Source organism: Microtus pennsylvanicus, chromosome 10 (assembly GCF_037038515.1).
Source record: "Microtus pennsylvanicus isolate mMicPen1 chromosome 10, mMicPen1.hap1, whole genome shotgun sequence".
NCBI classification, from domain to species: domain Eukaryota; kingdom Metazoa; phylum Chordata; class Mammalia; order Rodentia; family Cricetidae; genus Microtus; species Microtus pennsylvanicus.
The window spans coordinates 110,363,059-110,381,915 of NC_134588.1; the positions used below are offsets into that span (position 1 = coordinate 110,363,059).

Sequence of the window (18,857 nt, forward strand, 5' to 3'; positions counted from 1 at the left end):
CTCTCACCAGCTGGGACAGCTGCCTCTCCATGCTGTCTGTCCGGCTCATCACTTTATTGCCCCCATCTCTCTCTCTGAGGTGGTGTCCGTCTGTCCCTGTTTGCTGTCTGTGATGTGGTCCATGTGTCTATCTGTCCTCTGCCCCCACCGGTGCCCCAGTCTCTGCTCCTCTGTACCACGAGTTGCCAATCACCCTCTGCTCACCAGCACGGATATGGTCAACCACGTCTGTTCAGCTCAGAGGTCACTCAGACAAACATCTCACTTTCTGTTCTCGGAAGAAAATCTAGTCGGACTAGCCCTCGTGATGGCTTGCTTGGGATTTGGAGTTACAGGATATGCAGAAGTGGGCAGAGGAGGCTAGATGGGCAAGCTGGTCATAGCTGTCAAATGTACAGTGTGTGTCCTATGGTCCTGCCAGGCCTGGGACGGGACACACGCTCAAAGCCTTCTTATTAACCTGAGTTGCTCTGCAACTCCTTCTGCCCACTCGGCTGCAAGGCCGTGCCCCACTAAGAACTTCAAGTGACAGGAAAGTAGAGAACTAGCTTTAGGGTGTTTCTCTAATACCGTTGGGTATATGCGTGGTGTACATACATGTGTGCATGTTTGCATGTATGTGGGAACATATATATGAGAATGCTTGTGTATGTGGAAGTCTGAAATCAGGGATCATCTTTGATTATTCTTCTGCCTTATTCATTGAGACAGAGTCTCTCAGTCAAACCCAGAGCTCACTGATATGGCCAGTCTTGACACCCGGCTTGTATTGGGGAACCCTCTTCCTTCATCTGTCAAGGCTGGGATTACATGTGACCACTATACCCACCTGACATTTTATATAGATTCTGGGGATCTAAATCCATCCTCATCCCTGAGTGGCAATCACTTTAACCACTGTTGTAGTCAGGGTTTCTATTGCTGTCAAAATATTCCAGAACCAAAAGCAGCATGGGGAGGAAAGGGTTTATTTCATCATCTAGGAAAAGTCAGTACACGAGCCCGAGGCAGGAACCCGGAGGCAGGAACCTGGAGGCAGGACCTGAAGCAAGGACCATAGCAATGCTGCTCACTGGCTTGGCCCTTGTGACTTGCTCAGGTGCTTTCAGAACTCAGGACCACTTGCCCAAGAGCAGTACCACCCCCACACAATGGGCCAGGCCCTCACATAGCAACCGTTAGTTAGGAAGATGCCTCACAGACTTTCCTGAGGCCGGTCTGGTAGGTATGGCACGAATAATAAAAACCCAGAGACAGATGTTGGGGTTCAAGCTGAAGATCAGAAAAACAAAGCAGCCAGCCACTAGAGAGTTCTCACCTCTACCAAGGCTCAGACAAACAGGGGCAGAGTGCTGACTGCAGTGCTTTGGACCAAATCTCCTGCACACTGAGCTCCTGTCTCCCCTGCCTTAGATTCCTCTGCCCAGCTCTGTCGCTCCTGTCTCCACCTCCCTAGTGCTGGGTTTAAAGGCGCCTGACTCCCGAGTGCTGGGATCACCTCTGTGTGAACTCTATTTCTGTTTTTAGACAGCTTCAATCTTGAGTAGCCCAGGGCGGCTTTGAGTCCTGGGATTAAAGGTGTGTGCCACCACTCCATGTCCTCTAGAGGCTTAGCCCTGCACTCTGATCTTCAGGCAAGCTTTATTTGTTAAAACACAAATAAAATATCACTGTAGGTAGGGACATTTCTCAGTTGAGGTTCCCTCTCCCCAGATGGCTCTATCTTGGGTCAAGTTGACAAAACCCTAGCCAGCATAGCTAGCGGGGCACCTCCTTAGCCTCTACTCATTAATATATACATTTAAAGATTTATTTTAAAAAATTAATTATGTGTCTGTGTGTGGATATGTGCACATGCACACAGATGTTTGTGGGGGCCAGAAGGTGTTGGATGCCCCAGAACTTGAATTCCAGGTGGTTGTCAGCTGCCCAGTGTGGGAGCTGACACATGGGAACAGAACTTGGGTCCTCTGTAAGAGCAGCACACACCTTTAACATCTAAGCCATCTTTCCAGGCCCAGTTTTATCCAGACATTCGTGTATTAAGAGATCACTGGTTATAAATATGAGAATGATTTTTGATCCATTAAGCTATTGAGCTGCTTTTAAACAACTGACCCCATAAATGAATGCTTCTTAGTATTTGTTCATTTGGGCAGGGGCTCATCTCTATTATTAATCTAGCTTATTAAATATCCTATAGTAATAGAACATGGCAGTGCCTTCCCTTCCGCTCTGCTTGTGAGGCGGAGTCATTTGTTGTTAATGTTTTTTTATTTGGTGCTGGATGAAGAAGATGCCTTTGAAACTGTGTGTTTTGGGTACCTGCTCAGTAAACGGGGTGCTTGAGTTTGCCTGCTCAGTAAACGGAGTGCTTGACCTTGCCTGCTCAGTAAACGGGGTGCTTGAATTTGCCTGCTCAGTGAACGGAGTGCTTGAGTTTGCCTGCTCAGTAAATGGGGTGCTTGAGTTTGCTTTGGAAATTGAAAGCTCTCTCTGCACTGTAATTTATGGACTTAATAAAAAACGTGTTTCTGTTTAGTATTAAAATCACAGGCGAAGCAAATAGCGATTGAATCTCTTGGGTGTTTGGTTTATTTTTTGTGAAGATTGGGCCCATGGCGATGTAGAAGAACCATATTCATGCGGTTTTATTGTTGGAAACATGAGAGCAATGTGTGACTTTTTCTTATACTAAGGCTTTGGATGTTGACTTAGGCAGACAGGAGGGCTTAGCTTCAGCGTTTCCCTCCCACCTGTGTATTCTCCCAAATATCACCAAATTCTGACCAAATTTTTCCTTCCTCCTTCCCTCTCTTCCTTTCCCTTATTTCCTCCTCCCTCCCCTCCCTCCCTCCCTCCCCTCCTCCCCTCCCCTCCCTCCCTCCCCGCCCTCCCTTCCCTCCCTCCCCTCCCCTCCCCTCCCTCCCCTCCCCTCCCTTCCCTTCCCTCCTTCCTTTCTCATTTCCTTCCTTCCAGGGCAGGAAGATGCTGGTTAAGAGCATTTGCTGCCCTTGCAGAGGACTGGGTTCCATTCCCAGCACTCACATGGTAGCCCACATCTCTTTGTAACTCCAGTTCAGTGCATTCAATGATTTTCTCTGACCTCAGTGGGCATCAGTCACACATACGCTACAATACATGCATACTTGTAAGCAAAATGTTCATATGCATACAATAAAAATTAATCAAAAATATTAAAAAAGTAAAGTCAGATGTGATTTGTAGCTGTAATCTAGGTGCTGGGATAAAGTGGGTGAATCAGAGGGGTTTGATTTCGGTGAATTCAAGTCTAGTCTGAACTTCACGGGGACACAGTGAGTTCCAAGCCTGCCCAGACGTCAGAGCAGTAGAGAGATGGAGAGCAGCCTGGGTTATATAGAATGAGACCCTGTTTCAAAAACGCAAACAAAACCAAAACAAAAAGTAATTCCTGATATGGACTTCCTGTAGGTTCGAGAAAACAAAGCCATTATTTTCTGCTCTTTGTCTAGGTGTTATTATGTAATTCTTGCTCTTGTCATTTATTGCAGCTACTATGTTTCTGTTATTTCAGATCTAGAGCCCTGTGGAGTGTCAGGGAGATGTGTTCCTTTCCATGCGGGGCTCTGAGTTGTTGGACGTGCGCTGTGCAGTAGTTACCGTCCTTTAATCCCCAGCGTTGGCAGGAAACGATGAACCTGCGCAAACCACGTGCCGAATGTGGCTTTTATCTGCGTAATTGCCCGCACCGAGTCACTTCTTGTACCATGCTTTACTGAGTCTCTCCTTTGTTATTTGTGGTAATTACAATGAAAAGCAATTTTCTAATAATTCTCTTTAGAATGTCTCTGTGTTATGCTTTATGGGCAAATGGTAGGTTTGGGAGGAGCGTGAGGATCCTTCCTGCTGCAGAATGGCTGGGCTCAGGCCCCTTGGCTGAAGAGACTCCGTGATGGGGGTGGGGAGCCTTTCCAAAAAACCATAGCTTTTGGAGACTGTTGGGCTTTGTCAGTGAACTGGAGGGGAGCTGAGGATGGAGGAAGATTGAAAGGAGGAAACCTCCCATTTAGTTGGGTGCAGTCTTGTTGGGCAGTAGACCCTCACAGAGGAGGAGGGTATGGGAGGAAGCAGTATGATTGGGCTAATTTTCCTGTGTGTCTGCCCATTTTAATACTCTGGGGAGGCGCCGTAAGCCCCCACCACCCACAGAGAGGTGGCTGCATCAGTATCAAGAGTACATTTCTTTTCTGTTTTAAGAGTTCTATGTAGACCAGGCTGGCTTTGAACTGTCAATCTTCCTGCCTCAGTCTCCTTGGATATTTGAATTACACTGTAAACTGTTGTGTTCAGCAAGGGTGGATTTCTCGACTAGACTTTGTTGATTCCCAAGAACACATTTAGGCATCTTCAGGGTGCACACACTGGCCACCAGCGTACTTTTAAATTCTTAGACTTGTGATTAACTGCTCGTCACACCTCTCTCCAGTCCTAGCAATTCCGCACAGCAGAAGCAGTGTGGAGTGTGGTTCACCCAAGCACGTTCCTTTGAAAGGTCCCTCTATCTCAGGAGAGGCAGGCAGTAGGGAGGTGACTTTCTGGGTGGCGGCTGCTGGTGGCCTTGTGCGGATGGGTGGCTTGGAGGGTGCAGTCACCGTAGGACTTGTTCTCTGTGCTGACATAGGGATTAGAGTCAGATCTGTGGCTTCCAGCTAATTCAGGGTCTCTTCTCTTTCCCAGGTCCACAGAGGGAAAGGAGCTCCCCACAAGGCTTGCGGGGATGCAACCAAAATTAGATTCTAACTTGTTATCTGTGTTGTTCTTTTGAGTAGATCTGAGGGAGGGGCAAGGATGATTGACAAGCTGTCTTCTTTTGAAGCTTTTACTTTTAAAATATGATTTTAGTTGAAATAGAATTACATCACTCCCCCATCCCCCACTTTCCTTCGTCCACCTCTCCCAGCTATCCTTCCTTTCTTGAGCCCCTCCCATGTCCCCTCTCAACTTGATAACCTTTTTCCTTATTGTTATTATGTGCAAATTGATGTATGTATGTGTACATGTATGCATGTATGTATGTGTCTGCACAACTATATGTAAACACAATCTGCTGAGTCTATTTTTGCTGGTGGTGTGAATGCGGTTTCCAGGCTGATTACTCTGCACGGACAGCCAATAAGGGGTTGTCCTTGTCCCTGGGAGAGGCTAATTCTTCTGCCTGTAGTTCTTTGTTTATGGGTGAGACCCTTGAAGATTTCCCTTCTACTCTAGAGCATCCTTTTACATTTTATTGTTCCAGTCTTGTTTTTGTAGCCATTTCTAGGAGAGACGTTCACAGCAGGCTTCTTGGTGTTCGGGCTCTTACAGCCTTTCCATCCCCTAGATGCAGGGATGATGGCAGAGATGTAGCCACTGGAGCTGGGCTCCCACCAACTCCTGTTCCCTCCTTCTGTGCTGTTGAGGTTTTCTGTGGTGGTCTCCATTGGCTGTAAAGAGAGGCTTCTTTGATGAGGTGTGGAGGCTACAATTATCTGTGGGCATGTTGGTGAGATGTAGGATCTGGCTGGGGATTATGCTTGTCTAGCAAAGTGACAGTAGTGGATTCTCTTCTAAGAGCCAAGACCTCACCAGCCCCAGGAACTGGCTAGGTTTGCAGCATCAGGCATGATTTCTCTCCTGTTGCATAGACCTGAAGTCCAGTGAGAGCTATTGGCTCCACTTCCACCTGAGTGCCACTCCCTGCACTGTGACGCATGAAGAGGAGTGAATTCCATTCTGACTTTTTATACCCATAAGTTTATTCTTATTGTTTCCTTCCCCCATACTCTCGCTGATAGCTTCCTTTTCCACAAGACGTCCCTGTCTGCTTGCTTCTCATGTATTTCATCACTCCCTTTACTTCCTCCTCCTCATTTGAAATCTTTCTTCCTTTGCATTGTCTCCTTTCTGCCTTCAACACACACCACACATCACCCCCCACATACCCACCACACATCCACACCACACACACACACACCACACACACACACCACACATCACACACACCCCACACATACCCACCACACATCCACACCACACACACCACACATATGCACCACACATCCATACTCACCACACACACACACACACACACCACACATCCACACACACCATACACACACACACACATCCACAAACATACCATACATCCATACACACCACACACACACACCACATACACACACCACACATTCACAAACACACCATACATCCATACACCCCCCCACACATACGCACACACCACACATACACACACACCACACATTCACAAACACACCACACACACATACGCACACACCACACATACACACACACCACACATACACACACACCACACACTTAATATATACATATATATATTAATATAGATAATAGCTAAATATAGAATCAACGTTTGTGAGAAAGCATGCTTTATTTGACCTTCCACGTCTGGCTTATTCAGTGTAACATAATGATCTCCAGTTCCATCCACCTTTCTACAGATGTCGTGATTTAATTTTTACTTGCGACTACATAAAGTTCCTCACACATTTCTTTACCCATTCATCTTTGACGGGCATCAAGTTGGGGTCCTTCTCTTGGCTATTGTGAATAGTGCAGCCTGTGCAGGTCAGAGCACAGCGTTGCAGGATGCTATTGTGAATAGTGCAGCCTGTGCAGGTCAGAGCACAGCATTGCAGGAATTGCTGCTGTCCTCCTCCCATGTGGTTCCTAGAGTTTGAACCCAGCTGTCAGGACTGGCAGCAAGCACTGTTACCCATGAGGCATTTTGCCCACCTTCAAAACCATTTTGATTTACATTTTGGTAGTATGGCTTTTATTTTTTAGTTTTCTGCTAGCTTTTATCATTGAGTAGATGCCCTGGTTCCTTGGGTAGTGTCAGGACCTTTGTCTTGCTAGGCAGCCTCTGTTTTAGCATCTCCAGTGGAGCAACTGGACTTCTTACGGGACTGCTTAGTGTTCTCAAGACTGCAGAAGCAGAAATTTTGCAAAACTAAACATTGAGATATAGGACAGAGCTTGGCACAGCACCAACTTTACTGCGGAGGAGGCATGTGCTAGACCCAACAGAGTCCAGGGGAGAAGAGTACACATAAGAATGCAGCCATCAGATAACCAGCAGCGTCACCTCAGCACAGAACATGAGGATGCAGATATCAGCACCACCAGGGTCATCTCAGCACAGAACACAAGGATGCAGACATCAGCACCTCTAGTGTCGTCTCAGCTGCCTAGAGTGATGCTCTGACTATCTCAGCTATGAAGCAGTAGCCTTGAGGCATAGAAGATATCATTTTTGATTTTAAGAAGAAAGTCAAAAGGGCTTTTCCATCGCTAGCAGAGGCCAGAGGGCCTCACACTGCTCCCTTCTCTGCAGGTGTTTGTGGGAATCTCCACTGAGATCAGGCAGTGCCAGGAGTCAGGACAGTGTGGATGACTTAGAGCCCTGGTCCTTGTTAATGAGTTAGAGCCCATTTTGTTTTCATGCCTTCTGGGCTTTCACTCAAATGAGCTGTCTGCAGCAGCCATGTGAAGACCAAGGTATGATATCAGTGCATGGCTGTGACATTGGTTACAGAGCTTGGCAGCTCCATTGTCTTCACCTAGAGCCTCAACTTTGACCTCTGGACCATGAGTTACTGCCTTTCTGCTAGGAACTGGCAGACCACAGTGGTGGAGCCTGTCACAGTTAAGCTGTGGGTGAATATAGGGTCACCTAGCCCAAGCTTTGTCTTCATCCTCTCCACGCGGAGGCAGAGGCAACTATGGGGCCAATATGCAGAATAGAATCTTCACAGGGCAGGATCTTCACAGAGTGGGGTCTTTACTGGGGGACCTTCGTGGAATGGGGTCTTCATAGTATGGGCTTCATAGAGTGGAGTCTTCACAAAATGGGGTCCTTACTGAACAAGGTTTTTATAGAGAAATGGAGACTTCACAGAACAAGATCTTCAGAGGACTGGGGTTTTTACGAGATGTTTCACACACACAATGCACATATATTTATGCACATGCACACATGCACCCACACAATGCACACACATGCATATACACACGCATACATGCACATGCACTCACACGCATGTACATACACATACTGAACATACGTGCATGAACACACACATGCACTCTCACACATGCACATGCACACACATGCATACATGCACATGCACTCACATGCATGTACATACACATACTGCACATACATGCATGAACACACACATGCACTCTCACACATACACACACGTGCATGCACATGCACTTTCACATATGCACATACACACCCACTACACATACATGCATGTACACACACATGCACTCACACACACGCACGCACATGTACATCCAGCAGAATTGCACTGTAGTGCTGTATTGTAAGCTGTGTCAGGCTGATTACTGCAGAACCTATGCAGAGAGGCATTAGCTTCCGTATTTGCGATGCAGAATTTTATGAGTCACCCTGACTGGATCTTGAGTTGCCCACTCTTGGGTATGAGGGTATCTTTGGATGAGCTTAGGAGAATTCTGTATGAATTGTTAGATTATATTTCTGTGAAAATGGCATTAGAATTTTGATTGGGATTGCATTGGATCTGCAAGTCACTTTGGGTGATGTGACCACTTAAATAATATGAATTCTTGTATCCCGTGAACCCTGGTTATCTTCCCGTTGATTGTGTGGGAGGCGATGTCTTTTCGACGCTCTGTCCAAGTAGAGGGCTGCCTTTCTCGCGAGTCTTGGCTTCTAGTTTGTTTCCATTTGCTGAGCTGAGAAACAGCACAGCCTAGAGTCTCTCAGGTTTGGGAGTGAGGGGAACGCCTGAGCTGTTGACTTCATAACCAACCTCGTGTTTGTCAACATGGCCAGCCAGGAAGAGGGTGAACACCCTGAGCTGAGCAGGGCTGCTGTTATGGGGTCTTGCCCACACTAGCGTATAACTTTGTTTTTAATTTTTAGACTCTGTCTTCCTGGGCCTGTCTGTTCTGTAGCAGGGAGGCGGATGTCTCGGCTCCCATGTGCAGGAGTGATGTGGGTTCCTGTTAGTCCTATTTAGGATTCTATTGCTGTGATAAACACCATGACCAAAAGTAACTTGGGGAGAGAAGAGTTTATTTCACCCCACGATTGCAGTCCATAATCAAAGAGAAGTGAGGGCAGGCACTCAAACCCGGGACCTGAAGGCAGGAACTGAAGCAGAGGCCATGGAGGGCACTGCCCCCAGTGAGCTGGGCCCTCCTGCTTCAATCATTACTCAAGAATGTGCCTCCCAGGCTTGTTCAATCGGGCCAATTTGATTGAGGCATTTTCTCAGTTGAGGTTCCCTCTTCCTAGATATGTCTAGATTTCTGTCGAGTTGGTACACTGGCCTCACCCTTCCCCTCTTCTCTCTGTGATCATATTCATGCAGCACAAATGATAATTGCAAGGACTCTGGTTAGCCAGCGGCCTAAATGCAGGCCTGTGTTCTCCTACCCCAGTCTCTGGGTGCCCAGGAACTGTTGGGACCAAGTTTATACTCAATGGACTCTTGTTCTGTTCTCTTGGATTAAACAGAACTTGGTTCCCCTGCCCCGACTCTGACATTTCTTTCTTGTTCTGTTTCTCTTTGTATAATTTATTGTTCCCTCTATGTTTCTGTCCCTTCCTCCCCTCTCTCCATCTTCCTGCTCGCCTCCTTAGCCTTTCTGATCACCTACCATAGTTACTCGTCCCTTCCGACCTAGTTGATCCTAGTCTCAGGCAGTCTGACACAGGCCTTGGACTGCTATAACCAGCCACTTTTACAAATCCATCCGCTGTGGGGAAGATGGCAGCTTCTGTGTCCCTCCCAACACCAAGGGAACGGAGACAGGCCCAGAAGTGTGTCACCCCAGGTGGAATTCCTTCCCACCCCTGAGAACCGGTAGGGAGCCAGGCACAACCCTTCCTTCTCATCTGTCTCTCTTTCCGTCTGTCCCTTCTGTGATGGTATGGAGGCAGGAGGACTATTCTGGAAATAGATCAGCATTCTAAGTTCTAAGAAGTTTTCCAGCAAGGGAAGATACTGAACATGGAGAAGGCAGATGGAGAAGCTAGGCTCTGGAGAAGGAATATTTTTGCCCACGTCCTTGAGGGCACCTTGTCCATCAGAACAGATGAGGCAGGAGTGCACTGCTGGTTCATTGGTTAAAAATCTCATTATATTTAGAATTTCAGAGGTAGATAAATCACAGCGTTGGGTTGATTTTAGTATTCAATGGAGTAAGGAGTCTATGTGATAGAATGACAGAAAGCATAGACTTTGAAGTCACACAGACCCAATTTTGAGTTCCAGCTTCATGTGGATTTAACTGCCTATTGGGTATCTGAAGAGACTCAGTTTCTTCAAGAATCAAGTGATGAAATCCATGATGCTCATTAGTAATACCACTTCATAAAGGTCGTTGGAAAGCTTACAAATCCCATCTTATAGTAGAGCATGACTCAGAGCAAACACCAGCTAATGGTGCCTGTCCTCAGGGACGCCATTGACAGGGCTCCCTTCATTCCTATGATGTGTGGCAGATCACGGGGTTATGTGGGTACCCCTAGCATACAGACACGCTGTTCTGGGCAGTAATGTGCAGGTCATTCTTTACAGTTAGGGTTAAAAGGGGGGAGGAGGAAATAATATCATGCTTGTTGGGGGCTTTGTGCTGGGATGAGAGGTTTCTTCCCTCCCCTCAAGACCTCTGGGAGAGGAGTTTCTTAGACCTTCTTCACGTGGTGGTGAGGGCATCCTGCTTCTTAGGAGCTATGATCTCTTTCAGGGTGTCTTAGTCACTGTTCTATTGCTGTGATGAAACATCATGACCAAGCCAACTTATAAAAGGAAGTATTTAATAGGAGGCTTGCTTACAGTTTCAGGAGGTCAGTCCATGACCATGGGAGGGCGTATGGTGGTAGGCAGGCAGGCAGGCATGGTGCTGGACCAGTAGCTGAGAGCTTGTTTCTCTGATCAGCAAGTTGAGGATGAGAGAGAGAGAGAGAGAGAGAGAGAGAGAGAGAGAGAGAGAGAGAGAGAGAGATAGAGAGAGAGAGAGAGAGAGACGGAGGGAGGGACGGAGGGAGGGGTGAGCAATGACTTGGTACAGGCTTTTGAAACTTCAAACCCACCCCCAGTGACACACCTCCTCCAACAAGGTTGCTCCTCCTAATCCTCCCCAAACGGTTCCACCTTACTGGGGACCAAACATTCAAATATATGAGCCTATGGGAGCCGTTCTCATTCAAACCACCACCCAGGGCTTTCAGAGTGCATTTGGGGCTTTTAAACTGTTAGTATATGTGTGAGTGTTTATGTATAGTGTGGAAGCTTTGCTGACTGATGTGTATGTCAGGCCCTCTGGTCTAGGGAGTCCCCCCTGAGTCCCCTGCCTCTGCCTACATCTCCCCGCACCATGTGCTGGGATTCAGGCAAACATGCACGACAGCTCCCCGTTTATTATGGGTTTTAGGGGTCTGAGTTCTGCTTCTTGTGGCTGAACAATAAGTGATTAATTCTCTGAGCTACCTCCCTAGGCCCCTCTTTTTATTATTCGGACAGGCCTTATAGCCAAAGCTTGTCTTGAATTGTGCTTTGTGGCCAAGAATATTGAGCTTCATATCCTCCCAAGTGCTGAGATCCCAAGTGCTGAGATCCTAAGTGCCGAGATCACATGTTCTCACCATCACTTCTGGCCTTGTTTTGGTTTTGAAGCAGCGCCTTGCTGTGCAGCCCTAGCTATCCTTACGTGGCAGCCTTTCTGCTTGGTCTCCTGATTGCTAGGATGGCAGGTGTGTACCACCTCTTTGCTTCCTTCTTTAGGTGGTTGTGCCCATGTCTATCTGTCTTGGAATTGCCTTGTGTTCAGGGGCCATGTCGCACAGTCTGATTGCCCTGCAGTCCTGCCTTCTGCTTGGTACGCAGAGCACATTTACAAAGGCCTTATGTAAGTGTGGGTGAGCTGGATCGAGGAGCTGGTTGTAAGTTTTCATTAGAAGAGAATCTGTGAAAATAGTAGGCGTTCACCTTCCCTTCTTGAAAGCTGTATTTATGTTCCTTTTAAGTAGATCAAACTAGGGCTGTCAGTATGGCTCAGGGGGTAAAGGCTTCTTACCACAGAAGCCTGGCAACCTGAGTTTGATCCTCTAAAATCTGTGTTAAGGTAGAAGGAGTGAACAGACCCTATAATGTTGCCCTATGACCCCTATGGGTACTCCATAGCTTGTCTATACACACATTATGCAACACAACAATAATAACAATAATGAAAATAATAACAAAAATAATAATGAGACTAATAATGATAGTAATAAATAAATATAGCTATTTTCAAGGAAGATGACACCTCAAAGGCCTTGGTTCAGCATGGCCTCTGGCATCTCTCTCTTCTTGCCTTTTCCATGAGCAGTAAAGCAACCTCAGTCTTTGGTATCTTTTTTTTTTTTTTTATGAAATGTAATATTCTTTACAAACCTGCCAAATCAAGACATAAACTCATCTGCAGAGGGCAGAGCAGCCCGCCCGACTCCATGAAGACAGGAAGAGTAGTGATCTACACTGTGAGTGAATTATCCGTGCTGTCCTAGGGGCTGAGGGCTGGCTCGGTGGGAAAAGTGCCTGCCACAAGCCCGAGGACTGCATTTGCTCTACAGCAGCTGTACGGTGGCTAGGCGCAGTGGCACACACCTCTAGCTCCAGCACTGGAGGGGCAGAAACAGGTGGATCTCTGGGCTCACTCACCAGCCAGCCTAGCAGAGCCATGAACTCCATGTTCAGGAAGAGACCCTCTCTCTAAAATTAGATGAGAGCAGTCAGGGGAAACAAGCTCTAACCTCTGTATGCATAAACACGCTCATGCACACGTGAGCACACATCCACTACATGCATATCCACACTATGCACACATCTACTACATGCATACACACACTATGCACACATCTACTACATGCATACACACACTATGCACACATCTACTACATGCATACACACACCATGCACACATCTACTACATGCATACACACACTATGCACACATTTACTACATGCATACACACACCATGCACACATCCACTACATGCATACACACACTATGCACACATTTACTACATGCATGCACACGCTCATGCACACATCCACTACATGCATACACACACTATGCACACACATCTACTACATGCATATCCACACTATGCACACATCTACTACATGCATATCCACACTATGCACACATCTACTACATGCATACACACACTATGCACACATCTACTACATGCGTACACACACTATGCACACACATCTACTACATGCATGCACACGCTCATGCACACGTGAGCACACATCCACTACATGCATATCCACACTATGCACACACATCCACTACATGCATATTCACACTATGCACACATCTACTACATGCATACACACACTATGCACACATCCACTACATGCATACACACACTATGCACACATCCACTACATGCATACACACACTATGCACACACATCTACTATATGCATACACACTATGCACACATCCACTACATGCATACACACACTATGCACACATCTACTACATGCATACACACACTATGCACACATCTACTACATGCATACACACACTATGCACACATCTACTACATGCATACACACACCATGCACACATCCACTACATGCATACACACACTATGCACACATTTACTACATGCATACACACACTATGCACACACATCTACTACATGCATATACACACTATGCACACATCTACTACATGCATACACATGCTCATACACATGTGAGCACATATCCACTGCATGCATACACATACTCATGCACACGTGAGCACACATCCACTGCATGCATACACACACTCATGTACACATGAACACACATTCATTGTATGCACACATATACTTATACACACATGTGCACACATTCACCCAGACAGGTACATGCACACCTAAGGAACTTGCTTTGTATTATTGATGTGCATTTAGTGATATGGAAAATTAGGGATTAGCTATGTTTCATAGGAACTCACTGATGCACACAGGAGCATAAAAATGCTATTCTAGAACAAATTGGCCTCAGAGTTAGTGAGAGCCATATTTCACTATGTGCACACACACACACAGGTATATATCCTGTGTGTGTTTGTGTGTATGTATATACAATTTATAACAGGATAGAGTATGTCTGTATTTCTTTCAGGGCTGAGGAAAGTGGGAATATATGTAGAGAAGGGAGCCAGGCTAAAATAATGGTTACATTGAAGACTCATATTTTGTCTGTTCAATTTAAATTATTGAGATCAAAAGAGGGACACTTGATTTTCTGAGCACAAAAGGTACTGACAACTTTTGATTTTCAAATCATTAGAACCATAAATCAGCCTGCAGTCTGCCTCCTGAAACCCTGGCTGCGGAGTGAGAGGGAGGCTGGTCACTGGCATGCAGCTCTGGGCTCGCACAACTTCAAGTCAGAGGAGGTTCTATGGTGTAAGCCCCTTGATGGCTCTCTACACTGTCTCAGGAGAAGGGTCTGGTCACTGTCCTCCCGAGATGTCTCCCGTGTGTCCTGTGAGGTTGTGTACTACTCACATGCCTTGCTTCTATAGAGAGGCCTTGCAGAATGGCCAGGGATAGTCAGGGTCAGACAATTTGTATCCTCGGGACAAGAAGTCACGGTGCTGCAGAGCCCAGAAGTGACTCCATCTGGCTCACGGGCTTTGCATTATGATGTACTTCCAGAGGGATGAAAAGTTAGTGCTGACCCTGTCTCAGGAGACCCCATAGGTTCCTGGGTTGGTGGCTAACACGCTTCCTTTCCTAGGATACACTGACCTTCATTAGCATCTACACTCATAATTTCTGGTTCCAAAGCTTGGTTCTCCCCGTTCCTCCTGGGGATGTGGCTCTGTTGGAGATACTGAACCTGCAAGCGTGAGGCTGGCTGAAATCATTCATGTCTACTAACATCCTGCCTCACGAGCTCCTTTCTCTTTTGAAACAGATACTAATTTTGTGTTGGGGAATGCCCAGATAGTGGACTGGCCCATTGTCTACAGCAATGATGGATTCTGCAAGCTCTCTGGCTACCACCGGGCAGAAGTGATGCAAAAAAGTAGCGCCTGCAGGTAGGTACCCCGCGTGCAGCTCTCTGGGGAGTCTCCTGGACAAAGAGGATTACCTTGAACTCACTCTTTGCTTCTGGTGAAATTTTATTGCCATGTCTCCTGTAGTTTGTGCATGTTCTGGGCAAAAACCAAAGGAGATATAGAACGTATTTCCTACAACTGACAAATCAGTAAGAGGGGGACTAGAAATCAGAAAAATCTAGATGATGTTGTCTTAGTTAGGGTTTTTATTATTGTGAAGAGACACCACCACCACAGCAACTTTCATAGAGAAAACATTTAATCAAGGGTGGCTTACAGTTTCAGAGGTTCAGTCCATGGCAGCGTGCAGGTAGTCATGGTGATGGAGCTGAGAGTGCTATATCTTATAGGCAACAGGAAGTCAGCTGACTGTCACACTGAGGGAAGCTTGAGAAAAGAGACCTCAAAGCCCGCCTCACAGTGACACACTTCCTTCAACAAGGCCACACCTCCTAACAGCACTACTCTTTTTGGGGCCATTTTCTTTCAAACCACCACATTCTACTCTCTGGCCCACAAAAGCTTATAGCCATATCATAATGAAAAAACTGCATCCAGTAAAACTTCAAAAGCCCCCCATAGTCTATCACAGTCTCAACAATGCTTAAAAGTCCAGAATCCAGAGTCTTTTCTGAGATGCATGGCAATCTCTTAACTGTAATCCCCCTGTAAAAATCAAAATCAAAATGCAGATCACATACCTCAAGCATATACCAGCACAGGACATACATTATGATTCCAAAACACAGGGAAGGGAGCATGGTGAGGAAGTGTTGGACCAAAGCAAGGCTGAAAACCATCTGGGCAAACTCCAAACTCTGCATCTCCATGCCTGATGTCAAAATGCTGTCCCCATCTCCAATTCCGTTCAGCTTTGTTGACTGCAACACACGTCTTTCTTTTGGGCTGGTTCCACTCCCTGTTAGCAGCTCTCCTCAGCAGGTGTCCCACGACTCTGACATCTCTCACAGCTTGGGGTCTCCAGGCAATCCATGCTTCACCTTCACAGCTTTGCACAGTGGCCTCTCTACTAGGCCTCCTTTAGGGACGCCCCTGACGCATGCCTGGCCGCAGTGGCTGTCCTTAGGCACGGAGGCACCTTCTATAACCTGTTTCGTCTATCCTTAGCTTCAACGCCAGAACCACGTGGCCCAGGCTGCCAAGTTCTGCTGCTCGTTAGGGCTGGAACATGGCCCCTTGTTTAATTACTTCTTCACCAGCTTTCTGTTTTCCTTACGGCCCAAACATGGCTGTCCTTGAATTTGATCAAACTCAGAGACCGCCAGCCTCTGCCTTCCCACTGCTGGGATTAAAGGCCTGCACCTCCACTTCCAGCTTCAAACTTTTTTTTTTTTGATTCCTTTCTACAAGTTGGAAGCTTAGCTGGGTGGGATCGCACCCTGAGGTCACCACTCCCTTTATCCCATTTCTTAATCTGTTTATCTCCTTGAACACAGAATTTAGCTCCATTCTGCTCTCTGGTGCCTCCTTCCTCCTCAAATATTTTTCCTTGCTCTTTTGAGATTTCTTCTGCCAAGGGAATTAATCCCAAACTCTTCAATTTAGGCAGAGTCTTTGGTTACAAAGACAAGATGCAGCTTTTAATGATTCCATGAAATAATTTTTAATTAATTAACTAAATCAACACAGCTGTATAGCTCAGGCTGGCCTCACTTGCTAGATAGCAAGAGAAGACCTTGAGCTTCTGATGCACCTGCCTTAGATTCCCGACTGCTGAGATTACCCACAGGTCTGTGCCAGTATGCCCTGTTTATGCAGGTCTGGGAACTGAACCCAGGGCCTTGGGTTTGTTGGCAAGCAAACGCTCTACCCAACTGAGCTACATCCCCAGCCCAAATTTTTAAAACTCCATGAACATTTTATAGAGAGTATTGCAAGGTAAGGCCCCATTCACAGATCTTTTCCCCAGTGAGAATTCTTTAGAGAATAGTTCATTCTGTCGGTTGTTCTGTTACACGCATAGCTGTGTATCTGACAGGGATACCTCAGTACCCTTGGGCCTGGACATTGGAAAAGCTGTTTTCAAGATGTTGAGCTGGCATGCAGCCCAGACCCTGCCAGGCATCCCAGCAGCCGTGGCTGGATCTTGGCTCAGTACAGCCTCTGGGTGCCCCGCCATCATCTGTGGTATATTCATGGAGAGGCACCGTCCTCTAAAAAAAACGTGAACTCACCATAGAGTGTGGAGATGCCTGCCCTGCCCTGGGCTTTCATGTATTAGATCAGCCACCTCAGTGCTGGCTACCTATTACATGTTTGCACAATATCTGAAGTTGGTTAAATTCTAGATTGTTGAGCCCGATACATGGACAGTTTGACCCTTTTTTTTTAACTGATATAGTTTTGGACAGTCTCTAATGTACTTGAGTGTCCTGCATTCTCTGTGTGCTGTTTTCCACGGAGTATCTACCCTTACCTGTCTGTCTCTATCTGCAGATTCCTGACTGACAAATCTTGGGAGTTAGCTTCACTTTTTAGCGTGGCCAGAGTGGCGTTTCCCCTTTTCCTTATTGGCTGTGCTCAAAGGACAACAGAGGCATTGCCTTGTTAATTCTGCCAACTTTTCTTTTGTACAGTTCTAAGCAGTTCATTCAGCTGTAACATCTGAGCACTCCCCTCCCGTCTGTTCCCACTGCCTTCCTGGTAGAGCAGGCCTCCCCTGTCTTATTTCTGCACTGTAGACATTTTCATTTTTTTGAGGTTCTTTGGGCTAAAATTCTATGGTTCTTTGGGTCAGTTTTTCAAGAAAAAGCTAGAATACATTCAGTGTGTGGCATCAGGAGACGGGGAATGCGTGGTTTGGAGCCCACACCCCCATTTCTGCATGGCCTCAGGCTGGAGACTGCGTCACCACAGTCTTCCCTTGTTGATGAAAGGCCTGGGCTCTGTGGGGGGTCGTGCTGGACTCTGGGTGGTGTTGTCAGAGAGCACGACTTCCTGTCCACCTCCTCCTGCATTTGTTAGTGTCCTGCGCCTTTGTCCCTCTTACTTAATTGATGGCGTATTCTGCTTCGGAAGGAAGAGTCTTGGTGACTAGGCACAATGTGGAGCTCAGGAGAACAGTGTGGTCCTGGCATCTTTCCCGCCTCTGCTAAGAGCCAGGCTCGTGGGCAGTGCCCTCCGATCCTGAGGTTTCTCTCTGCTCTTTGCTTCCCGAGGCCGCTTTTCCCCCAGCTGGAGCGGCAGGTAGACGCACTAGTAAAGGCTATTAGGATTTTATTCTCTCTGTTTCTACCCAATGCTGTTGTCCTTTTCAGAGGGTGAGGAGGCAAGAAAAGGCTTCACGACAGTGGCAGAACCTTCTGTCTTTCCTTAGCTCCATCTTCGAGATAGAGCCTCAAGTTTTACCCCTTTCTTGTTTGGTAACTCCTGAGCCCCTCCAAGTTTATTTTTGTTAGGAATTAGAAGAAAAACCCATGGTTCAAATTTATCCAGTCATTCTTCCCAGAAGTCTCCTGGAGTTATGTGTCTAAGATGTAATTGTTTAAATTCCTCCCAGTTGGGTACAGGCTGAAATGTCAATCACCTTCGTGGTGGAGGATGAGTGGTCTCTTTTGCCATCTCTGTGTTGCCTATGGCAACATTTCCCTCCCTTGTTTGTAGTTCAGTCGTATGGGACTGATGCACACCCAGGTTCTGGAATGACCTCCTTTTACGTTTG

The 18,857-nt window shown here is 46.7% G+C and overlaps 1 protein-coding gene across 2 annotated transcripts in view; it reads left to right on the forward strand.

The window, feature by feature from the left end:
* Positions 1-18,857, forward strand: part of Kcnh1 (potassium voltage-gated channel subfamily H member 1) — a 291,256-nt gene that overhangs the window by 13,166 nt on the left and 259,233 nt on the right. For both annotated transcript variants that reach the window (XM_075989494.1, XM_075989495.1), the window contains exon 2: positions 15,031-15,154. In XM_075989494.1, coding sequence (XP_075845609.1) covers positions 15,031-15,154 — 124 coding nt within the window. The remainder of the gene's footprint in view (positions 1-15,030; positions 15,155-18,857) is intronic.